This window comes from Vulpes vulpes, chromosome 6, assembly GCF_048418805.1.
Source record: "Vulpes vulpes isolate BD-2025 chromosome 6, VulVul3, whole genome shotgun sequence".
NCBI lineage: Eukaryota > Metazoa > Chordata > Mammalia > Carnivora > Canidae > Vulpes > Vulpes vulpes.
Window position 1 is genome coordinate 99,311,737 of NC_132785.1, and position 23,835 is coordinate 99,335,571.

At 39.3% G+C, this 23,835-nt stretch overlaps 2 protein-coding genes, 1 long non-coding RNA gene and 1 pseudogene across 5 annotated transcripts in view; 1 reads left to right on the plus strand and 3 right to left on the minus strand.

Moving 5' to 3' along the window:
- LOC112921289 (uncharacterized) overlaps positions 1 to 12,591 on the minus strand; it is a 44,409-nt gene extending 31,818 nt beyond the window's left edge. The window contains exons 1-2 of the mRNA XM_026000515.2: positions 12,417 to 12,591; positions 4,775 to 4,897 (exon numbers count right to left, since the gene is read on the minus strand). Of these exons, the coding sequence (XP_025856300.1) occupies positions 4,775 to 4,897; positions 12,417 to 12,554 (261 nt within the window). The 5' untranslated portion in view covers positions 12,555 to 12,591. The remainder of the gene's footprint in view (positions 1 to 4,774; positions 4,898 to 12,416) is intronic.
- MTHFD1 (methylenetetrahydrofolate dehydrogenase, cyclohydrolase and formyltetrahydrofolate synthetase 1) overlaps positions 1 to 23,835 on the plus strand; it is a 120,339-nt gene that overhangs the window by 39,884 nt on the left and 56,620 nt on the right. Inside the window, exon 1 of one of the 3 annotated variants that reach the window (XM_072762585.1) lies at positions 22,352 to 22,598. The exons of 1 other annotated variant lie outside the window; for it this stretch is intronic. In XM_072762585.1, the coding sequence (XP_072618686.1) occupies positions 22,558 to 22,598 (41 nt within the window). In that variant the 5' untranslated portion in view covers positions 22,352 to 22,557. Of the gene's footprint in view, positions 1 to 22,351; positions 22,599 to 23,835 lie in introns of those variants that run through there. One more of the 3 variants, XM_072762588.1, reaches the window with a different exon arrangement.
- On the minus strand, positions 12,991 to 13,774 carry LOC112921288 (nucleoside diphosphate kinase A pseudogene; annotated as a pseudogene).
- LOC140599465 (uncharacterized) lies at positions 15,701 to 22,390 on the minus strand. The gene is made up of 3 exons (XR_012002353.1): positions 22,285 to 22,390; positions 16,752 to 16,857; positions 15,701 to 15,827 (listed from the first exon to the last, which is right to left on the minus strand). It is a non-coding gene; the product is annotated as an uncharacterized lncRNA (long non-coding RNA).

A 23,835-nucleotide genomic window follows, 5' to 3' on the forward strand; every position in this document is an offset into this window, starting at 1 on the left:
ATTAACTCCTTCTTAAATCCTCCCCTCAAGTTACTAGGTCTGCTCATTTTACCTCTAGTATGTTTCCCATATGTATCCCTCTCTTCCCATCCTGCTGCTTGCTGCCTTTATCTTGTTTTAGGGACACATTGTCCACCTCATGCACTGTTTGCTACAAACCTCCTATTTGGTCTTTCTACTTCCCATCTAGCACCTCTCTGAGCCATTCTTTTTTTTTTTTTTTTTTAATAAATACTTTTTTTTTTTTTTAAGATTTTTTTTATGCATGAGAGACACACACAGAGAGAGGCAGAGACACAGGCAGAGGGAGAAGCAGGCTCCATGCAGTGAGCCCTATGTGGGACTCGATCCCAGGTCTCCAGGATCAGGCCCTGGGGCTAAATCGCTGAGCCACCCAGAGATTCCCCCTGAGCCATTCGTTATTTAACTAACAAGACTTCAGTATCTTCTATGTTCCAGGCATGTGCCAGAAGATTAAGAACTCTCAAAAAATTTCCCAGCTGAGGGAGACCAATTATTAAACAAATAATTAAAGTATACCTTAACAAGTACAATAATATTGGTATGAATAGAATGTTCTAAGAATATAAGCAAAGGATATGTGTTCTGTCCTCAGTTGTAACATCAGATACTATACTATCACTCTTCTTTTAAAGGTCATATGATAACTCTATGTTTAGCTTTTTGCATATAAAACATTTTTGAAATGACAACATTTTAGAATGCAGGAAAGATTAGTGGTTACCAGGGGTTGAGGGTAGGAAGGAAGTGGGTGTGGGTATAAAATGGCAACAGGAAAGATCTTTGTAGTGTTCAAACTGTTCAGTATCTTGACTGTTTAGAACTCTATACAAACACACAAATGTGTACAAGTAACATTGGGGAAATCTGAGTAAGAATGGTGGATTGGTAGACTTTGTTGCATCAATGTCAATATTCAGGTTATTATATTATAGTTTTGCAAAATTGAACAATGGGAGAAACTCAGCAAAGTTATAAAGGATCTTTCTAAATTATTTCTTAAAACTCCAAGTGCTTCTTCAATTATTTTAATAAAAATTTCAATTAAAATTAATAATAATTGGTTCTGATAAATTTTTCTTTGACAGCAAAAGTGACATTGCCTCCATTCACTCCCTCCATTGTTGACTGCATCTACCCGGTTTCTTTCTTTTCTTTTCTTTCTTTCTTTCTTTCTTTCTTTCTTTCTTTCTTTCTTTTTCTTTCTTTAATTTTTTTTTTTTTAATTTATTTATGATAGTCACAGAGAGAGAGAGAGAGGCAGAGACACAGGCAGAGGGAGAAGCAGGCTCCATGCACCGGGAGCCCGACGTGGGACTCGATCCCGAGACTCCAGGATTACACCTGGTCCGAAGGCGGCACTAAACCGCTGAGCTACCCGGGCTGCCCATCTACCCGGTTTCTACTATTTGCCAGGACTACACTAAGGGAAGAAAAATATCTTATCTGCATAAACACATGCCCTCACAATGTCATTCTATTGCCCTCACAAATAAAAATTTCATAAAATATCAAAGTAAAAATACTGGCAAAACACTTTAAATTTATTTTAACATACCAGGCCTTATTATACATATCAGTAACATTTTTTTTTACAAGTTGTTTAACTCCTATTTATTCTGAAAGCAGCCTATCTAGCACTATGCAAGAGCTTTAGTTCAATATCATAGTGCCTAAACTAGACAACACAATCACCAACTGAACACTTTATCTATGTCCCACAAAGAAATAAAGTTACTGGAAAAGAGAAAGATGACTCATGCTGAAGGTATTCTGTTGAAATCACTAGACTCTTTTATTAATATATTTTCCATATAACAACAAATCCAATGAGACCTTATAGAGCATTTCATATATCTGCTTTGATAAATAGATTAAAATATTTATAATTACCAAATTATTTATGTACACATAGAGAATCGCTTTTAAAAAGTACTTTGGGGCAGCCCAGGTGACTCAGTGGTTTAGCACCTGCCTTCAGCCCAGGGTCTGAACCTGGAGACCCGGGATCGAGTCCCACATCGGGCTCCCTGCGTGGAGCCTGCTTCTCCCTCTGCCTGTGTCTCTGCCTCTCTCTCTGTGTGTCTATGAATAAATAAAATAAAATCTTTAAAAAATAAAAAATAATAATATTAAAAAAGTAGAATGTATAAAAAAATAAAAAGTACTTTGAAATTCTTGAAAATAACTTAAATATTCTCTTTAGACAAGGTTTAAAGGTTGTGATCTTTTTTGACAATTTGGCTTAAAAGGCTTATGAATCAGGCATAGACATAAACCTTAATCTAATCCAAACCTGAATTATCAAAAATCTCAAACTTAGTAAATTTAGTAGTAAGTTATACTGTGGACAAGAAGAATTAATGCTTCAGTTTTCAGGTATTGGTATTAAATTTTTCTGGGGGGAGGGGGAGGAAAGATTAAGAATCTCTCCAGTATTAGAAAATGGATTGTACTTATACAAACTCCACTTAAATTTAAGGTCTATTCATCTCTCTATGCTAAAGGAGGAAAATATTAGGATAAATAAAAGTGAAAGAAATATGTATTTATCTACTTATCTATAGATATATATTTTTCTATTTTGAGAGAAAAAGCACATGTGAAGGAGGGGGTGGGTTGACAGAGAGAAAGAGAATCTCAAGCTGGTTCCATGCCTAGTGTGGAGCCTGACTCAGGGCTCCATCTCAGGACCCTAAGATAATGACCTGAGCCAAAATCAAGAGTCAGATGCTTAACCAACTGAGTAAGCCAGGCATTCCTCTATATCTATCTATATATTTAAATGAAACCTGGTGTCAGGCTATTGATAGATGAGATAACAGAAAAGAGGCCCCAAGGAATAAGGCCACTGTTGTTGGCTGTTTTGTCCTCTCAAAATTCACATGTTTAAGTGCTAACACCCAGTAACTCAGAATATTATATTTTAGGACAAGGACTTTTTTTTTTTTTTTTTTTAAGATTTATTGAGAGAGAGAGAGAGAGAACATGTGTGTGCATGAGCCCAGGGAGGGGCAGATGGAGAGGGAGAGAGAATCCTCAAGCAGACTCCCTGCGGAGCACAGAGCCTAATGCAGGGCTCAATCCCAGGACCCTGAGATCATGACCTGAGCTAAAATCAAGAGGCAGCTGTTTGACTGACTGAGCCACCCAGGTACCCCAAGGGCAGGGTCTTTAAAGAGGTAATTAAGTTAAAATGAGATCTTTAGGGTGGGCCATAATCCTATGACTGATGTTCTTATAACAGGAGGAAATTTGGACATAGTTACAGAGGGAAGACCATGTAAAGACACAGAGTATAGATGGCCATATATAAGCCAAGAAAAGAGGCCTCAAAAGAAACCAACCTTCTCAACACACACACACACACACACACACACACAGAATCATCATGTGAGGTGATGGAAGTATTATTTAACCTTATTGTGGTCATTATTTTACAAAATATATCAAAACAAAAAATATGTATAAAAAATCACCTCAAACGTACATAATGTTATATGTCAATTATATGCAATAAATCTGGGAGAAAGAAAAAGAGGAGAAAGAGAAGAAGTAGTAGAAGAAACTAACCCTGCTGATACCTTGTCTTGGACTTTTAGCCTGCATAACTATGAGAAAAATTTCTATTATTTAAGCCACAGTCTGTGGTACTTAGTTATAGCAGCCCTAGCAAACTCATACACACGCCATTGATAGCTACTTATACAAAAGGCTAGTCAGTGTCCCACAACATCAGCATTCAGAACATTTTACTCACAAGTAACTATAGAGACAATGCAGGCATAAACAGCCACATCATAATACCTTTAATAGTGATAGTGGGCTTTGGGATTCAATCATGGTTATCCATAAGACTATCTCTTGTAACACATGACCTGAGGGCATTTGAGCTCAACTAAAGAATTCCTACAGGGGCACCTGGCTGGCTCAGTTGGAAGAGTAGTATGTGACTCTTGATCTTGGAGTCATGAGCTTGAGCCACCCACATTGGGTGTTGAGATTATATCAATTAATAAATAAACAAATTAATAAGCTTAAAAAAAAACCAAATCAAAATACTCTCTAGTTCATCACTAGGTGTTAAGGGAAAAGTCAAGGCATTTCCTACAAATGTGCTTTCTTTCTTTTTCATCTGTTGTTATTCAGATGTTTCATCAAGTATTATATAAGACTAATGGATATTTGATATTTGGTGCTATGTTTTAAATAGGAACTCAACCTTTCTATTAAAAAATGCTTAAAACATATAATCGATTATTATTTTTATATAAATTTTGAGCATGGCAGTTCCGAAGCACTATTTTTTTTTTTAAGATTTTATTTATTTATTCATGACAGACAGAGAGAGAGAGGCAGAGACACAGGCAGAGGGAGAGAAGCAGGCTCCATGCAGGGAACCCAACCCGGGATTTGATCCTGGGTCTCCAGGATCACACCCTGGGCTGAAGGCGGCACTAAACCGCTGGGCCACCGGGGCTGCCCCCTAAGCACTATTTTAACACTATGATATTTACCAGTCAACTCAAAAGCACTTAACTACATGTGATCTTCAAAAGGATTTACCTGGCAAAAGACAAATTTGAGTCTAAATTTGTGCTCCTCAATGACAAGACAGTTCAATATTGAGAAAAAAAAAGCAGAACTGAATTAAGATAACGCTTTGAGTCCCTTATCAGAATGTGTCTCTCCCTACTTTTACAGAGGATATAATTTCCCTTGGCATTTTTTTATTTTCAGATAATCCATATACCTCAGCTAGAAGATTTTTGTTTTTCACCAGCAAACCAGTAAGGTCAGGACGGACTGGGTCAGCTGCCCTTTTGTACATCGTTGGGTTCTTGGTGGGAACTACAACATGTGTATCAAAAGAAGCCTACAAAGAGAAATTGCAAATTAATTAGCTAAACATGTTCCCTATTGATCAAAACCAATGTTCTAACCCACAGAAACTCAAATAAGTAGCTTTAAGAAGAATACAACTTTAAAATATTTGAGGTACTATGGTAACAAATGCAATAGGTCTCAGGAAAATGATGAGTAACATGCTGACACCTAAAAGACTTTACATCTTTTTAAAAATTGCTACCTGACAATTTATAACATCTTAAATGTACCACATCTAAATAAATATAATTTCTAAGAGTACAGGAATCAAGAAAACACATATAAGGTATCTGTGGACATTTTAATTCACATCCAATAAAAAACTTTATAGAGACTTGAAATATTAGAAGGCCACGGATAAGAGATTTATCAGTATTTGTTTTATTTTTTGGTTACAAATAAATTCCTATGCATTATATTATACAAATTAATTTTTTAAAATCTGATTTCAGTAAATCAACATCAATTTCATCTTTCTTCCACACCTATATTGAGAGTAAAAGTTGGAGCATATTTATCCATAATACAGTATTTCTTCCTGTAGTTAAAGGGGTGTGCAAAGTGTAACTATAATTAGTATAATTTTGTTACAAAAAAGTTTATATGATTCAAATAAAACCAAGAAAAATGTATTAACATAAATCTCTAAAAAGTGCATAAACATATCACATGGTGCTTAATGCACTAACGGAACAAAATGTATTTTTCTAAAGTTATCAGGTTTTAGAATTTTATGCTTACAAAGATACTAGGAAACAGAATTTCACAAGAGGATACAAAATAATTGTATTAAACTATTTAAAAAGTTTTAAGAGGGGCACCTGGCTGGCTCAGTTGGTGGAGTGTGCAACTATTGATCTTGCTGCTATAAGTTCAAGTCCCAGATTGGGTGTAGGTGTAGAGATTACTCAAAAATAAAAACTTTGGGGCACCTGGGTGGCTCAGTTGATTAAGCATCCAACTTTTGATTTCAGCTCAGATCATGATCTTAGGGTCATAAGATCAAGCCTCCCATTGGACTCTGTGCTGAGCATGAAGCCTGCTTAAGATTCTTTCTCTCTTCTCCCTGCCCTTTACCTGCCCTGCTTGTGCACTCTCTTCCTCTCAAAAAAATAAAATAAAATAAAAATAAATTTTAAAAAATGTGTAATAAAAAAATCAAGAATAAAAGAGAATTTTGAAAATATAAGTAAGTCACAACACCATAAAGAATAAACATGTTGGGGGCAGCCCCGGTGGCACAGTAGTTTGGCGCTGCCTTCAGCCAGGATAGAGTCCCACGTCAGTCTCCCTGCATGGAGCCTGCTTCTCCCTCTGCCTGTGTCTCTGCCTCTCTCTCTTTCTGTCTCTCAAGAATAAATTAAAAAAAAAAAAAAAAAAAGAATAAACATGTTGGGAAAAACAACCAGGTAAGCTTTCTAAAAATGAAAAGTATAATAACTTTAATTCAAAAACTGAATGGACACATTAAAGAGCAGATTAGACCTAGGTGAAGAATGAGTGAAATTATATGAAGGAATTATCAAGAGGACAGCATATAGGAAAAAATAAATGAAAAAATAAATGGTAGAGATAAAAGAGAGTTCAAAGACACAGAGAATATGAGTTGGTCTATCATATGTCTATTTGGAGTCCAAGAAGTTTATAAATTAGAGAATGGGAAGAGGCAATATTTAAAGACATAATGTCTAAGAATTTTACAGAATTGTTGAAAGATATCAAAGTGGTCTAGCAAATCCCAAGAAGAGTAAATAAAAAGAATTCCTTACCTATACACTGAAAATGAAATTGCAGGGGCATCTGCATGGTTCAGATGGTTGAGCATCTGTCTTCAGCTCAGGTCATGATCTCCAGGCCCTGAGATTGAGCCCCCTATCAGGCTTCTGGTTCAGCGGGGAGCCTACTTCTCCCTCTGCCTCTCCCCCTGCTCATGCTCTATCTCCCCCCCACCCTCTCTCTCTCTCTCTCTCTCTCTATATATATATATATATGTATGTATATATATATATATGTGTATATATATATGTATGTATATATATACACACACACATATATATCTTTGTCTCAAATGAATAAATAAAAAAAGTCTTTAAAAAAATGAAATTGCAGACCATCAAGGAAATATCTAAAAAGCAGATAATAGAAAGGACAGATAATGACAAAAAAAATAGCTGTTGGATTGCTGAGAGACATTTCAACAATTCAAAAGCTACAAAAAGCAAAATTATAGCTATAATGCACTAAAAAAATATATCACCCTTCACTGATTCGGAGACAAACTTTTCACATTTCTGCAATGGGTGTGCATCTTTTTTTGAAGACTTATTTATTTGAGAAAAAGAGAGAGAGAGAGAATGTGAATTGGGGGAAGGGCAGAGGGAGAGAGAGAATCCCAAGCAGACTCCCTGCTGAGCACAAAGCCCAACATGGGGCTCAATCTCATAACCCTGAGATTATGACCTGAGCTGAATCATGAGTCGGATGCTTAACAAACTGAGTCATCTGGGTGCCCCTAACTGGGGTGCATCTTAAAGTTGGTGCCGTTTCATACTGTGAATAGTTTAGCTGGTAACATTAAAAAAATTTTTAATAGTGCATAAAATGGTAGTATTTCTTCAAATGAAGGATATAACTGCCAGCTAGAAATTTTATACTGAGTGAAATTATGTTTTAAAATGGGATAAAATAAAGAGATTTTAGACAAAGAAAAACTGAATTTACTAATATTCCCTCATTTAAGAAAATTCTAAAGGATAGATTTCACATAGAAAACTAACTTATCTCTCTCTCTCTCTCTGTATGACTATCATAAATAAATTTAAAAAAAATTAAAAAAAAAATAAATCAAGGGATCCCTGGGTGGCGCAGCGGTTTGGCGCCTGCCTTTGGCCCAGGGCGCGATCCTGGAGACCCGGGATTGAATCCCACGTCAGGCTCCCGGTGCATGGAGCCTGCTTCTCCCTCTGCCTGTGTCTCTGCCTCTCTCTCTCTCTCTCTCTGTATGACTATCATAAATAAATTTTAAAAAAAATTAAAAAAAAAAAAAAAAAGAAAACTAACTTATGAAGTCTGAAATATAAGCAAGAGAAGTGAACAAAAAATAATTGTAAATATGTAGGTATATTTAAATAAGAGTTTATTTTAAAAATCTGATTTATAGGGTTGAAAATAAAGAATAGAATAAAAGCAAGACAAAAAATTGTATATATATTGAGAGGAGAAAAGTATATATTTTTAAAGATTTGTTTATTTATTCATAAAAGACACAGAGAGAGAGGCAGAGACATAGGCAGAGAGAGAAGCAGACTCCTCGCAGGGAGCCCCAAGTGGGACTCAATCCCTGGACCTGGGATCATGCCCTGAGCCAAAGGCAGACACTCAACTTCTGACCTGCCCAGGCATCCCGAAAAATAGTTTAAAGCACTATAAAATCTTCAGCTTTCCCAGGAGTAACATGAAAATGTTATTTAACTTTGTTAATTACATATGATAGAATAGTTAATATAACCACTAAAACAGTATTCATATAGCATATAACTTTTAAACTAGAAGAGAAGGAAAAATGGAATAAAAAAATACAAACAACAAAGCAAAAACATAATCAGTTTTTGGCACAATAAGAGGAGGGAAAAGGAACTGCAAAAATAATGGGACAATGGATTATGCATAATGTGATGATAGAAATATATCCAAATAGTAGTATCATTAAATGTAAATGGACTAAACTTTCCAGTTAAAAGCAAAGATTATCAACATTATTTGAAAAAGCAAAAAATGGAAAACCCATATGTCAAATAAGAGTTTAGTAGATAAATAACCTGTGGTATAGTCATACAATAAAATACTACACAATGATGAAAATTATTGATAACTGCACATATATCAACACCAATCTTACAAAAGAAAAAAAGTAACAAAAGAATAAAACTAGTATAACTTCATTTAAATAAATTTTCAAAATGGATAAAAATAATATTAATTAAGGGTACATATGTGGGTGATTAGACTAGGAAGAGAAACAAGGAATGATTAACACAAAATTCAAAACATCTACTATTTTGGGGCACATGAATGGTTCAGCCAGTTAAGCATCTAACTCTTGCTCTCAGCTCAGGTCTTTATCTAACAGTTGTGATTCAAGTCCTAGATTGGGCTCCAGGCCCAGCATGGAACCTACTTAAAATTTTTTTTAATTAAAAAAAATTAAATACATATCTACTATTTTGAATTTTAGGTAGAAACAAAGGGATTCAGTTGGGAAGGGGCACACAGGAAGTATCTAAGGTGCTGACAATGTTCTATGAAACTAGGAATCAGGCTCATAGGTACTTGTTTTATTATCTAATCTGTGTGTATACATTTTATAATTTTCTAAGTAGGACATATTTTAAAAAATAAACCCATACACAAAAATACATACTTTTAAAAGATGCAAATATACTTGAAGACAAACATGCAAGATTGAGAGGAAACAGAAAAGGAAATGATGGAAAAAAAATAAAGCAAGAGCAATGTTCCACAGACAGATAATGTACCATGAACTAACATGACTAACTTGATAGTGTACCTGAGATCCAAAACAAGAGTAAATTGATTAAAACGTGCTAAGTGTCTTATTTAGTTCATTGCAATATTACAATATCATTGATTTTTTTTTTAAGATTTTATTTGTTTACTCATGAGAGGCACATAGAGAGAGAAGCAGAGACATAGGCAGAAGGAGAAGCAGGATCCTTGCAGGGAGCCTGATGCAGGACTCGATTCTGGACCCAGGATCATGCCCTGAGCCTAAGGCAGATGCTCAACTGCTGAGCCACCCAGGCATCCCTCACTGATTTTTTTAAGCACTGAATATTTCTTTTTACTCTTGTGTATATCTAGTTTTCAGCATTATTTAAGAAAGGTATATACAGAAAATGTCCATTATTTTTTGCAATATCACTATGATTTAAAACATTAATAATAAAAATAAAAAATAACTATCATACTCAAATAGGCTTCTAATTTATAAAAATAAGAAATAGTCAACCTGTAATTTATTTTTTGTAGTTAGCTCTTTCAAATACAACTTGAAAATTTTTTATTTCATAGTTTAAAAGATATGGACAAGGAGGCATGCTGGATAAGAATACTCACTGCAGGGCAGCCCAGAGGTGGCACTAAACCAGGCAGCGGTTTAGTGCCACCTTGAGCCCAGGACGTGATCCTGGAGACCCAGGATCCAGTCCTGTCAGGCTCTCTGCATGGAGCCTGCTTCTCCCTCTGCCTGTGTCTCTGCCTCTCTCTCTGTGTCTCTCATGAATAAATAAATAAAATCTTTAAAAAAAAATACTCACTGCAGCTTGTTTATATATAAAAATTGTGATATATTACTTTGTAATGAAATTCTGTGCAGCAGTTAATTTGCAGACTAAATTTATGTGAATCAAAAAGAACAACGTTCAAAAACATAAGACTGAATGCAAATAGCATGGCAGAAAGTTCCATCTAGAATATAATTTTAAAAAATATTTATTTGAGAGAGAGAGAGATCACGAGCAAGGGAAGGACAGAGGGAGAAAGCAGACTTCCTACTGAGCAGGAAGCCCAATGCAGGACTCAATCCCAGGACCCTCAGATCATGACCTGAGCTGAAGGCAGACGCTTACCTGACTGAGCCACCTAAGCACTCCTGTCTAGAGTATCATTTATGTAATTTTTAAATGCCCCAAACAGAAGTATCCACAAATTTATAAGAATACAAAGGTTAGGGATCCCTGGGTGGCGCAGCGGTTTAGCGCCTGCCTTTGGCCCAGGGCGCGATCCTGGAGACCCGGGATCGAATCCCACATCAGGCTCCCGGTGCATGGAGCCTATGTCTCTGCCTCTCTCTCTCTCTCTGTGACTATCATAAATAAATTAAAAAAAAAAAAAAAAAAAAAAAAGAATACAAAGGTTATATACTTAGAATAGTTACCTATGAAAAGGAAAAAGAAAAGAGGTCCAAGATGATCAAAGAACACTTCACAGAGACTTGTAATAGCAGTTGCCTTAACACCTCCATCTCTCACCACCCCAGAACCTGTGTGCATTCACCCTTCTTCCGTCTAGTAACCAAGATGCCTAATGCTCAACAGCAGAGACTCCAGGTCCTGCCCCAGTGCTAGGAATGGCAAAGATTCTTATTAGTTAATGTCTGATCCTACTTGTTAAAGTTTTTATATTATCCATCCCAAGAATTGGGGATGAGATCAAAAGTCACAAAACAGTCTTCAGCTGTTATCAGTGAAGTTTTACCTCTTTCTTAAGATTTTAAAGTAATCTCTACATCCAACATAGGGCTATAATTCACAATTCTGAGATCAAGAGTCACATGTTCTACCAACTAAGCCAGACAGGCACCCAGAAGTTTTATCTCTTTGAGAAAAGTGAAGCAAATTTGGGGGAAAATGTCAAATTTAAATCTGTACAGTGGGTATATGTGTATATACACACAAATATATGTAACATTCCCTTATCTACCGATCCGTTGATTTACTGTAAAACATTTCCTCTCCTAGTGGAGAAACTAGGCTTGTCATTGTCATTTAAAGCCAATAGAGGGAGGAAATAAACTACTCTAACACTCATCTTTACTCCAAGCTCAGACTTCATCCCCTAGGAGCTACGTGGTAAAGCCTGGGTGGATATTTATCATGGTCTGAAAAATATTACTGGAAGGGACATCAACTGATCCAAGAGGACATTTAATTTTCAGAAAGATTCTCATTAGGGTCTAGCCCTAATAAAACAAGGCTGTAAACCAAGGGGATAATTTGATGCACTAGTAGGTAATGGGACTCCAACTACTTAGCTCTGCCTCTCAAATCACTGTGGCCTCTCTAGTGTTATTTCCTAATTTAGAAAATGATGAGTTTGGATCAAATTAAATTTAGAGGCCCTTCAGAGTCTATTTATACATTGTTTTAGGATTGTTGGTCCTCAGTGAAATGTGAGAACCATCAAAAAGGCAAATATAAATAAAATCTACTTTGAGATTCCATTAGATATAGATGGTTCACTGCTCCTTATTCTATTTTTTAAATGATTATTTATTTATTTATTTATTTATTTGAGAGAGAGAGAGAGAGAGAGAGAGAATGCATAAGCGAGAGTAGGGGCAGAGTGAGAGGGAGAGAGAGAATCCTCAAGCAGATTCCCTGCTGAACCTGGAGCCCAAAACAGGGCTCAATCTCATGACCCCAAGATCATGACCTGAGCTGAAGTCAAGAGTCAGCTGTTTAACTAACTGAGCCACCCAGGTGCCCTTGCTTCTTATTCTAGAGTCAAGCCAGGGATCAAAAGAGATAAGAGATCATTTAACCTCATGTCTGGATCGTTCACTAGCAAAGACATGAAAGGGTGCTAGCATAGGCAAGTGGGCAAACAGAACTGGACTGTCCTTTCTTTTAGCTCTCAATTATGTAGAAATTGTTTTACCTCTACTTTCTGAGAATGGGATAAAAAATAAATGCCAGGGTACAACTCACCACTGGGCTATTTTTCTGAGATCTGTGGGCTGATAGATGATCGACTTTTGATGGCTTAGCCTTGTGGAGCCCTTTACTTTGGCCAGTAGCAAGCCTTCCTGGATCTGAGTGCTTTAAAAACTGGAAAGGGCCTGACATGCTAGAGATAAAAGCATGAAACAGACCTAGTAATGGTGATCCAAGGTGCTTCCAAGGAGAGTCTGCATAGAGCAGTCAGGAATTGATGCTGAGATATGCCCAGCATCAATAGCAATGTCTTCAGGAAGGTTCCATTTCAGATCCTCACAGCTTAGCCAGACTTCAGGAGCTGCCCACTGAACCTGTTGCTTGGAGACAAGGCAATCTAAAGATAGTATCAAACCACTGTTTAAATTGTAACTGGTTGAAACAGCTGCTACTTTTTTTTTTTTTTTACAATGGGATGAAACATTTTAATCTGATGGTGGCCCATAATACTGTATGGGAAGCACTCGCAGCTCCAAGAGGTCCCCTCCAGGTTATAAGGAAGTTCTCAAAAATAACTGGATTTGCAAGAGCCTGCCCCCTTGCTCATGGGAGGGAGAGGGAATGGAAAGGGCAAAGCACTGAGGTCTGCTCCCTCATCACTCCTCACTCATAAATCCAGTTCTGAGCACAGCTCTTATAATCCACCAGCTCTTCAGGCTGGAACCACAAGCCCATCTTCTCTCCACACTCTCCACAGAATTGCTGCCATGGATAATGTTCCTGCCAACTTGGATGCAAAAGTCCCCACGGATGGTCCCAGGTTTGGAGTCCCCCGGTTTGGTCTCCCCGAGCATCACTCGGCCTATCTTCACCACATTCAGGCCCTCCCACACCGTGGCAACCACAGGCCCTGACTGCATGTACTTCACCAGGCTGGCAAAGAATGGACGGTCCTTCAGGTCAATATAGTGCTCCTTGAGAAGGTCTTCAGAAGCCTGGATTAATTTCATAGCAATGGGGCGGAATCCCTTTTGCTCGAAACGCTTGATGATCTCTCCCACGAGGTTGCGCTGGACTCCATCAGGCTTGATGGCAATGGAGGTGCATTCACTGTTGGCCGTGGTCCTTTCCAGCTGGTACCGGCGCAACTCCTTCTGGCGCCGCCCTAAATGCTACTTATTAATCATATTTATGTACACCCTACTTGCAAATATCCTTCATTTTCAATTTCTCTATCAGGAACCCTAACTATATCCCTTGAGATTCAGCCAAAAGATAAAAAGTCTAACATGAGTTGATAATGTAGCATGTGATAGGTCATAGTGTTCTTTCTGCCCCAGAGGAATGTAAAATGTAACTATAATTTTTACAAATTCAATTTCCCAAGAACTTCCATACTGCCTTAAATCCATATTCCCTATCCAGTTCAATTTCATAAATTATCTTTCTTTTCTAAAGTAAAAGAAATAGAGGAAAGCCATCTTCCATATGTTTATCAGGCAATAAGAGGGAGATTTATTTTTTAAGATCAGGGGACGTATGGGGGAGGAGGAGGGGAAAACACATACAGAAACTGCAGGCTAGAGGGGTTGCATGTAAGTGGGGTATGTTTCCTTTGCTGGTTGGTATCTTCCATAAAATTGTACTTTCCCAGAATACAGGAATTTTCATAGAGAAAAACCAAGATGGTGTGATTTGAATAGCATGCAACAGAAAGCAGGAAGGCCTGATTTTACTCAATAACCTTGAAATCCATTTTGAAATTTCTATATTATTTCATTTTACTGATATTGAAAGCAATTATTAAAAAACAAATATCTGAGGTGCCTGGCTGTAGTGTGTGACTCTTGATCTCGGGGTTGTGAATTTGAGCCCCACACTGGGTGAAGAGATTACCCCAAAATAAAATCTTTATAAATAAATAGTTACATAGATGAAGTGGAACTCTCTCTAATGAGACTTTAGTCTTTTCCTCGTTTCCATTATTTGATACCTAAAATCATTACTACATCAATTCCTTTTCTTTTTTCTTTCTTTCTTTTTTTTTTTTTTCATCAATTCCTTTTCTAAGAACCAAAGAAGAGAATCAAAAAACAAGTTATGGTGAATGAAAAGGGACAATAAACTGCTCCTCAGTCCTGAATGATAGTGATAATGGAGACAAAAGACTTTTTAAGAGTTCTATTTTTTACTTTTATATCCTTACCATTTTATGAATCTTATACTCTATTAAAAACAAAGTTACTTAATGAGTTTCACACATATTGCCTCTAAAAAACAGGCTACTATACTATGTGGACCAAACTATACCTCTAGCAACACAAATCTTTCAATATCAGTTCAAATACCATCTCATTCCTTGATTCTGCCAGTCTCTCTCTTTTAATGATCTATACTTTTTTCCAACTGTTATCTCTTTTTTTTTCCAACTGTTATCTCATTCAATATTGTATTAGGTAAAAATTTTATCTCTGCTACTACATTAAAGGTACCTAACAGCAGAATTTATTTCTGGTTTATTTCTACCAACCCATAGTAGGCACAAAAAATACACATTAAACAACCAAATAATCCAATAGGAAGAGAAATTCCTTAATACAAAGTTAACTTATATGGATAATAGTACTGTTTTCCCATATTAACCTTATATAATAAAATGTATTAGGAGACTAAAGTAAATAAAATACAGCAATATGACACAATTATTCTGTGATGGTAGGTTTGTACATGATTATTCTATTTTTTTCCACATGCTCATAAGATTTATCAATACCTCAAATTAGAAAGACATAGTACGCTGTATTTCACTATGCTTCAAAATGTAAAAACCATAAATTTTTACCACATCAGGCACAAGAGAAAATTCTGGATCAAAGTTCAATTCCCAGAAGAAACTGAATTGTCCAATATGAGTGGCTGCCCTGCACAATTTGCCAGTAGAATGTCTGCACATCAAAGAAGCTGTTTCTAGGTAAACGCATCACAAAGGTCCAAGGAAGGGAAAAAGTCCTCCTGAAGTGATGCAGTAAGGTCTTTATTTCCCTAACTAATGGAGTGAAAATAGAAAGTAGTTTTCATCCAGCATTTGTAAACATAAGAACTCTTAAGAAAGTGATCCTACTGAAAGTAAATTTTCCAACAAATGTGAAACTTAAGGTCTTTCTTTTGTAAAATTCTTGAAATATGTCAAATTTTTGTCTCCCAATACCTACACCTCTTCAAGGGAGAAGTACTTCGAGAGGAGAAAATGACTGATTCAATCTGTTATTCCTTTTTTTTTTTTTTTTTAAGATTTTATTTATTCATGACAGACACACAGAGAGAGAGAGAGAGAGGCAGAGAGAGAAGCAGGCTCCATGCAGGGAGCTTGATGTGGGACTCCATCCTCGGTCTCCAGGATCACACCCCAGACTGAAGGCAGCACTACACCGCTAAGCCACCGGGGCTGCCCACAATCTGTTATTCCTAAAACAAAAGATGATTTGTCTGAAACACTGATACTCTAATTCTCAGAAAATTCCTTGACTCTAGAGAAACGTGTCCCTCTTATGTATCCTTGATACCAGAATCCTTAGGATTATACTTTAAATATCATCTAATCTAGTGGCTCTCAACTGCTTGCATGTTAGAATCTCAAAGAAAACTTTAAAAAATACTAATACCCTGATTCCATCCCAAGTTCTGACTTGAGATTGGTCTACATTGGAGAGCCTATGCATAATTTTTTTCTTTAAAGCTACACAGATAATTTTAATGTGACTTTAGGATTGAGAATGACTGCCTTCATTTGTAAATGATAAGAATGAAGAAACGAGAAGGGATATTCATTGGAATGAGATTAACACTTAATAATTAAACTAGGAAAATATTCTTTTTTTCCCCTAAAACAAGATTTTAAAAATTACGACCCTAAGCAGTAGGAATATGGATGTGAACAGGACAGGAGATGTATTACAAAGCTTACATTCTGGTGGAAAAAGTGAACAAGTGTATAAATAAAATAATTTTACATAGGGACAAGTGTTGTGAATAAAATAGGCTAATATGACATTTACAAGGTAAATAAGCAGGCACCTTTTGATAATGTAGTCAAAGAAGGCCTGTTTTACGTGTTTTAACATAAATTATATTATACCTTTTATTGGATAACCTGCTCTTATCATTTAACAATGTGTGAAAGCTACCTTATACATCTGTACACATCTATTACATATCTATTGCTCCTTTAACAACTGTATCCAACCTGATGGATTTTTTTTACTACTGAAATCAACACTGTGAGGAACACTTAATACATATATCTTTGTGTATATGTATAAATATTATCACTTTAGGATAAATTCCTAAAAATGGAATTACAAGGTCAAAGAAAGCATATATTTGAGGCACCTGGGTGGCTCAGTTGGTTACAGGTCTCTTGATCTCAGCTTAGGTCTTGATTTCAGGGTCATGAGTTCAAGCCCTGCACTGGGCTCCATGCTGGGTGTGGAGCCCACTTAAAAAAAAAGAAAAAGAAAAGAGCACACATTTAAGTTTCTGATAGATATTATCAAACTACCCTCAAAAAGTTTGTAAAAAATGGAGCTTCTGCAAAAAGGATACACCTTTTTTTTCAAGCAAGTGCCAATAAGATCATTTGAATAAAAGTATTTTGTTTCTCTATTCTCTGTAAAATGATCAATTCTCAATCTTTATCTGATTTGACCAATCCACAATATATCTGAATTACCCCTTTTCTCATAAAACACTTTCTTTACCTGTCTTTTAAAGCTGTATGCCTTTGTGGTTTTCATCATAACACACTGGACTCTACTTTTCTACCTGCCCTTCTGGTTCCTCCTCATTTTCGTAAATTTAAACACTTAAGTATCCTAGGGATCAGTCTTTGGTCCTCTCTCTACCTATATCCATTCCTTTCATGGGCTTTTACCTAATCTCATATACTTAAATATCTATTTCCATTTGGATGCCTAAGAGGCATCTGAAAATATCTAAAACTGAATTAAAACTCAAAACCTGCTCCTGCTACAGTATTATTTCAACTCAATAAATGACAACTCTACTTTTCTAGTTGCTCAAACCAAATCCTTTCTTTCATTCTCTTATATCCCAAATTCTTTTCATTTAGGTATCTGCTCAAGTCAGATTCCTCAGAGAAATCTTTACATTTCTAAAACAGTACTCTCCTGCCTCTTACCACCATTACCCATCCTCTTAGCTTGCCTATTTTTTTAAATGATGTCTCAATATCTAAAATTATATATTTCTTTAATCGATCATTGTTTCACTTACCAGAATATTACCTGCCAACAGGAACTTTGTTGGTTCACTACAGTATCTCTACCACCTTGAGCAGTATTTTTTGTTGTTAGCACAGTAGCCAGTAACTATTTGCTCAATGAATGAATGATACAGATTATACAAAATATTATTATTATTGAAAACCTGGTCTTGAGCTGGCAAAGGCAATATATTTAGAGATGAAGCAAGATTTGTGGCCTAGCCCAGGCACAGCTATATAGCTTGGGCAAGTTTCCTTCGGTCTATTTTTCCATCTGTAAACTGGGTTTTGTCATCTTCCTCAGCAAACAAGACAGCTGAAACAGTCAATATCTATTTGGTACTCTAAGCCACAAAAGTTTCATTGCCTGTAATTTGGAATTTGCAGGAATATTTGATTCTATTTTCTTAATTTTACTTGTTCTGGTCAAACACAATATAAGGGTATGTGTTCAAAGGTCCTCATATTAAGTTATTATATTATATCACTGTATTAATGTATTATTTAGTTGTGTTTCTAATATGTCCACATGTGCAAACTTTAAGAATGATAAAGTAAAAGCAATTAGGAAAAAATTTACCAAAAGTTCTTTAATTCTCCTATGGTGGTGGTTGTACAAATCGGTAAATATATTAAAAATCATTCAATTGTACACTTAAATTAGGTGAATTTTATGGCACACAAATTATACCTCAATAAGACTGTTAATAAAGCCAGAAAGAGATTTTCTAACTCCATATATGAAGCTACGTAAAATATTCTCAGGATTTAGGAATAAGGCAAAAGCCATCTATCAAAAGCCCCCCTCCCCCAATGAATAAAGTTGAAAAGATGAGCTCTGCCATTAGTTGAAACATGCCACCCTAAAAAATGGTTTATAAAAGAAACTCAGATATTGGGTCAAATCCAGGGTATTTTTGTTTTTTGTTTTGTTTTGTTTTTTACAGATTTTATTTATTTATTCATGAGAGACACACGGGGAGGGGTGGGCAGAGACACAGACAGAGAGAGAAGCAGGCTCCATGCAGGTGTTGTGCCCAAGACTGCGAATCCGAGAAACCACCAAGGAGCCAACACCGATGCAAGCACACGAGGGTTTATTAGCAAGCTCGAGCTTCGGTCCAAGTATACCCGACACAGCGGAGTAGGGACTTGGATCCCGAGGGGGGTTCCAGCTGGGTTTTTAGGGGCTGGTCTAGGGGACCTCCAGAAGGGGTGGAGGAATTTCTCAAGTTCTGTTTACATTTTGATATGGGGCTTTCAAGGGCATTGAGCTCTGTTCTCATTCTAATATGGGACTTTCTACCACGAGTGTGGGCTCTGTTGTCTTTCTGATATGGGATTCCCTGCGAGGACATTGAGGACATTCTGCAGTTTCTCCTATAAAGTTCAGCTCTTATTCACAGGGGCCTAAGATGGCTGTACTTGTGCTAATGCTAAACTTGATGTGGAATGGCCTAGATTTTTCTTGGCCTCCACACAGGGAGCCCGATGTGGGACTCGATCCCAGGTCTCCAGGATCACACCCTGGGCTGAAGGTGGCGCTAAACTGCTGAGCCACCTGAGCTGCCCCCCAAAGGTGCTCTTGATGGGGAACACAGGGCTAGCTGAGGACAAAGCACAAGCCCAGGGCAGCACATTGACAAGTCCTTCAAACAGGCAGAGGGACATTCCTCTATGGACTCAACTGCCTCGATGTTTATACTTTGCTAAGGGTAAAAAGCAACTTAGTCCGACCCCCAGGCGCCTGTAAGTCTATTTTATTTTATTTTATTTTATTTTATTTATTTTATTTTATTTTATTTTATTTTATTTTATTTTATTTTATTTTAATTTTTTTTGTAAGTCTACTTTAACATACAAAAATTCCTTTAGAAATTTCCTTTGTCTCTATCCACCACCCCCACCAAGATATGTGTTGGCAATCATCCCCCAAGAATATGGCCCACCGATATATATCTGAAGGGTTTCATGACTAAGGTTTTATTAGAAGGTAATTGTTGTGCCAAAGATTGCAAATCCGAGAAACCACCAAGCAGCCCACACCGATGCAAGTGCATGAGGGTTTATTAGCAAGCTCGAGCTTGGGTCCAAGTATACTCCATACAGCAGAGTAGGGGCTTGGACCCCCAAGACTAAGAAGCACAGCAGTGTTATAGGGGCCAGTGGCCAATGAGATTGTAACATACGCAGAAAGTTGCACAGTCATGTTGGTCCACACGCAGGTGGCCAATTGAATCACGATTCACCTATAGTGACCATTTGAACTAGCCTATTATTCTGGTTAGAACTGGCGCTCAGGTTTGGCGGGCAAAAGAGGGGTTTTCATTCCTTGGCTGGTTAAAGGTCAGAGGTCCCGCATTCCTAAGTGTGCTGGTTTCTGATAAGGGTGTGCTTAAGGGCTAAACTAGGGTGAGGGAGTGCCTTAAACAATAGGCAGGTCGTGTGGGGGGTTTTACATGAGATGGCAGGTGTAGCACAGAATGGAGTTAGTCCTGCTCTGCTTGTCCAGGGGTAGGGAATTTTTGTTAGATTTCCTGGGTCCCACAGTAATAAGTGACCTTTTCCTGACAATTGCTAGCCTCAAGGTCCTGGAAACCTTACTTCTAAAATTCCTCAGAGAGTAAACTATCCCCAAACCCCTCCCAACTCCCAGTATATCATCAGCCACTCCTCACAAGCCGAAGCAGCAGCTCTACCTGCCCACAGGTCTTGTCTCCGTGGATTTTTTTTTAAAATTTATTTATTTACTTACTTATTTATTTATTTATTTATTCAGTCACAGAGAGCGAGAGAGAGGCAGAGACACAGGCAGAGGGAGAAGCAGGCTCCATGCAGGAAGCCCGATGCGGGACTCGATCCCGGGTCTCCAGGATCACACCCCGCTAAACCGCTGCGCCAGCAGGGCTGCGCTTGTCTCCGTGGCTTTAATAAAATCACCATTTTATACCACAGTCATCTCAAGAATTCTTTCTTGGTCGTCAGCTCCGGGCCTCACCTACATTCCAAAAACTTCATCAATCTAAACAAAATCCCTATCTTAAAGATACATCTCCACCCTAACGATCATTGCACCATTATTTACAGTAGGCAATTTATGGAAACAACCCGGGGCTATGGAAGTTAGAATGGACACAATCTTACCCACCTACCCACCCACCCAAAAGATTATTCAACTATAAAAAAGGAAATCTCGAGGATCCCAGGGTGGCTCAGCGGTTTAGCGCCGCCTTCCGCCCAGGGTGTGATCCTGGAGACCGGTAGTCGAGTCCCACGTCGGGAGCCTGCTTCTCCCTCTACCTGTGTCTCTGCCTCTGTCTCTCATGAATAAATAAAATCTTAAAAAAAAAAAAAAAAAAGGAAATCTTGCCTTTTAGGATAACATAGACTTTGAGGGCATACCCTAAGTGAAAGAAGAGAAAGATAAATGCTGTATTTATATGCGGAATCTAAAAAAGGCGACTTCATAAAAATAGAGTGGTGATTGCCAGGGTATGTAGGGGAGATGTTGGTTACAGGGTATAAACTTCCAGCTGTAAGATGAGTATATTGTGGGGGATCTAATTAATATTCAGCGTGGTGACTGTAACTAATAAAAGAGAGTAGATCTTAAATGTTACCGCCACACACGAAGCTACGGCAATTATGTGCGAGAACTGAGATGTGAACTAACCTCACTGTAATTATTTCATAATACGCGCTCCAAATCATCACGCTGTACATCTTAAACTTGCATACCTTGTTAATCATCTCTTAATCACACCGGGGAAGATAATAAAGTGCCCTGCACAACTTAACTCCAGAGCCATCCTGGGAGGATTGTGACCTGAACACAGGAAGGAGCTGGTTTCCCGCAGCGCACGCCTGCAGGAGGGAGTGTCCGCCCTTGCGGCGGCCTCTCCAACCCAGATCTGCACCCAGGGAGGTGACAAAAATCTAGGCTTGCAGAGTTGATCACCGTCCCCGCACGGACCGACCCGAGGTCACCCCGGGCACGGGGAGCCACGCAGCGCTCCGGCTCGGAGCGGCCGAAAACAGCGCCCCGGCTCCGACCCGGGCCGAGCAGGCGTCACCGGAGGGTTCAAAACCGCTGCGGGGGGATCCCTGGGTGGCTCAGGGGTTTAGCGTCGCCTTTGGCCCAGGGCGTGATCCTGGAGTCCCGGGATCGAGTCCCACATCGGGCTCCCGGCGTGGAGCCTGCTTCTCCCTCCTCCTGTGTCTCTGCCTCTCTATCATGAATGAACTTAAAAATCTTAAAAACAAAAAACAAACGGCTGCGGGCACCACCCGGACCCTCCGACCCCAGTCCGACAGCGCGGGGGACGAGAACGCCGGAAGGGAGGCCGCCTCCCGCTCCGCGGGTTTCACCTCTCCCCGGGGGCCCGGCCAGGACCCTCCCCGAGGACCCGCGCCCCGGGCGCCCGGGGCGACACCCTTCCCAGGGCCCAGGCGAGCCCGGGAGACGCGCCTCTCTCCCGCGCGCGCGCAACTGATTCCCGCGAGATCGCCCCTCAGGCCCCGCCCACGAGAGGCTGGGATCGAGACCCGACCCCTCTCCGGCGAGCTCCCCGCCCCCACACGGAGGCGCAATCTGAAACGGCTCCTTCCACCATTCAATCATTCCCGCCAGCCACTCATCACCGAGTTCGTCCTTTCCCGGGCGTCCGACCTCCATCCAAACCCCCGCTCGTCGCCACTAGAGGGCCTTACGTCCTTCCGGGCTGCGCACGCGCACCGCGGGGGGCGGGAGGCGGCGCTGGGCAGGGGGCGCAGGCGCACAAGCACCGCCTCTGGTGGCCCGGGTGGGGGGGCTGTTCGCTGAACACGTGGGTTGGGCTGTAGCGCGCGCAGGTGGAGCTAAGTCGATCATCAATTTTGGTGGTGTCCATCGTGGGCAGCGGACTAATAAAGGCCATGGCACCGGCGGAAATCCTGAACGGGAAGGTGGTCTCCGCGTAAGCACCTGTCGTTGTTAGGGCAGTTGGGCTGCAGGCGGGGGCTCTGAGCGGAGTGTGCAGGTCCCCCACGTTCCCGTGTTTTTGCTGGAGGGCTACATGGAGCGCAGGAGTGAGGCCGGCCGCGTGGGGAGGGAGGACGTAGTATTGGACATGTCACACCCAAAGATCGGTTCCCTGCAAAGAATGGGGCCTTGGGCACTGTCCGAGTTTCTAGAAGGGCTGCCTGGTGCCTAGGCCCGTTGGCTCTGTGTTTTGGACCAGTCCTCGTAACCGGCGCGACTGTGCTCCCCCGAAATGCCGCTGCTGACGGCTTCCTGCCAGAAGAGTTTGGTTGGGACTGTGTGCAGTGCCGTAGTCAGAACTTATTAATGCAAATTACCTCTTTGCCCTATAATTCAGAGGTGAGGAGTCCGAGATTAATGAGATGACAAAACTTGATAAAGTCATAAAGCTGATTGGTGAGAGAGGTACACCTTCCAGACATCGCTTTTTCACCTACGCCTAAGTCATTTGCTAAGTGGAACCCAATAAACTTTTCCTTTTCCTTCAATTTCGGGCTCTTCTAATAACCTTGTCTCCGTCCAGGCCCTAGAGTTGCGGTTTTTCCCTGTTGCATCTGACCTCGGCCTGCTCTACCTCTACAGGAAATCTAAATGCTTAACTAGTGGGTATGATTGCCAAGCTTACTCCCAGGAAGTACACCCTGTTGCTTCTTGTCTGGGTGGTGACTAGTGGAGAAGTAGTAGAGTAGAAGAGGGGAGGATATATCTTGGAGGTGGATCTTGAGACCTTCAGCCTCACCAGTTTTTAGTAATTGCTATAGTTGGCAATCATAATTGTCCTGTGGGTTTGCCAGCTCTGTGAGTAAAGGTTTTTGAGTGTTAGGGAGTCCTTGGTGGTGAAACCCCCCCCTGGGGCAAAATGATTTTCCTGGTAGAGAAGGTGGACAAAGAAGGTGAGATGTACAGTAAATGGTAGTGAATCTTTCATGTTGGTAAAGAGGAACTCCAGACATTTAGACTAGAGATCACAACACTTCTGACTGCTTTTCAACTTGTGCTGTGCTAAACTGCATTGTTTCTGACTGACTTTGCTTTTTGTTTGCTTATGGTCAAACCTACTCTCCTTACCAGTGGCTTTTTCTGATAAAGTCTCCTTTTAAAAAGCCCGGTAGAAGAGAATTTAGGCTTGCTTCCTGGCAGGCCACTGAGAATAGGTGTTCAATGGATGGTTT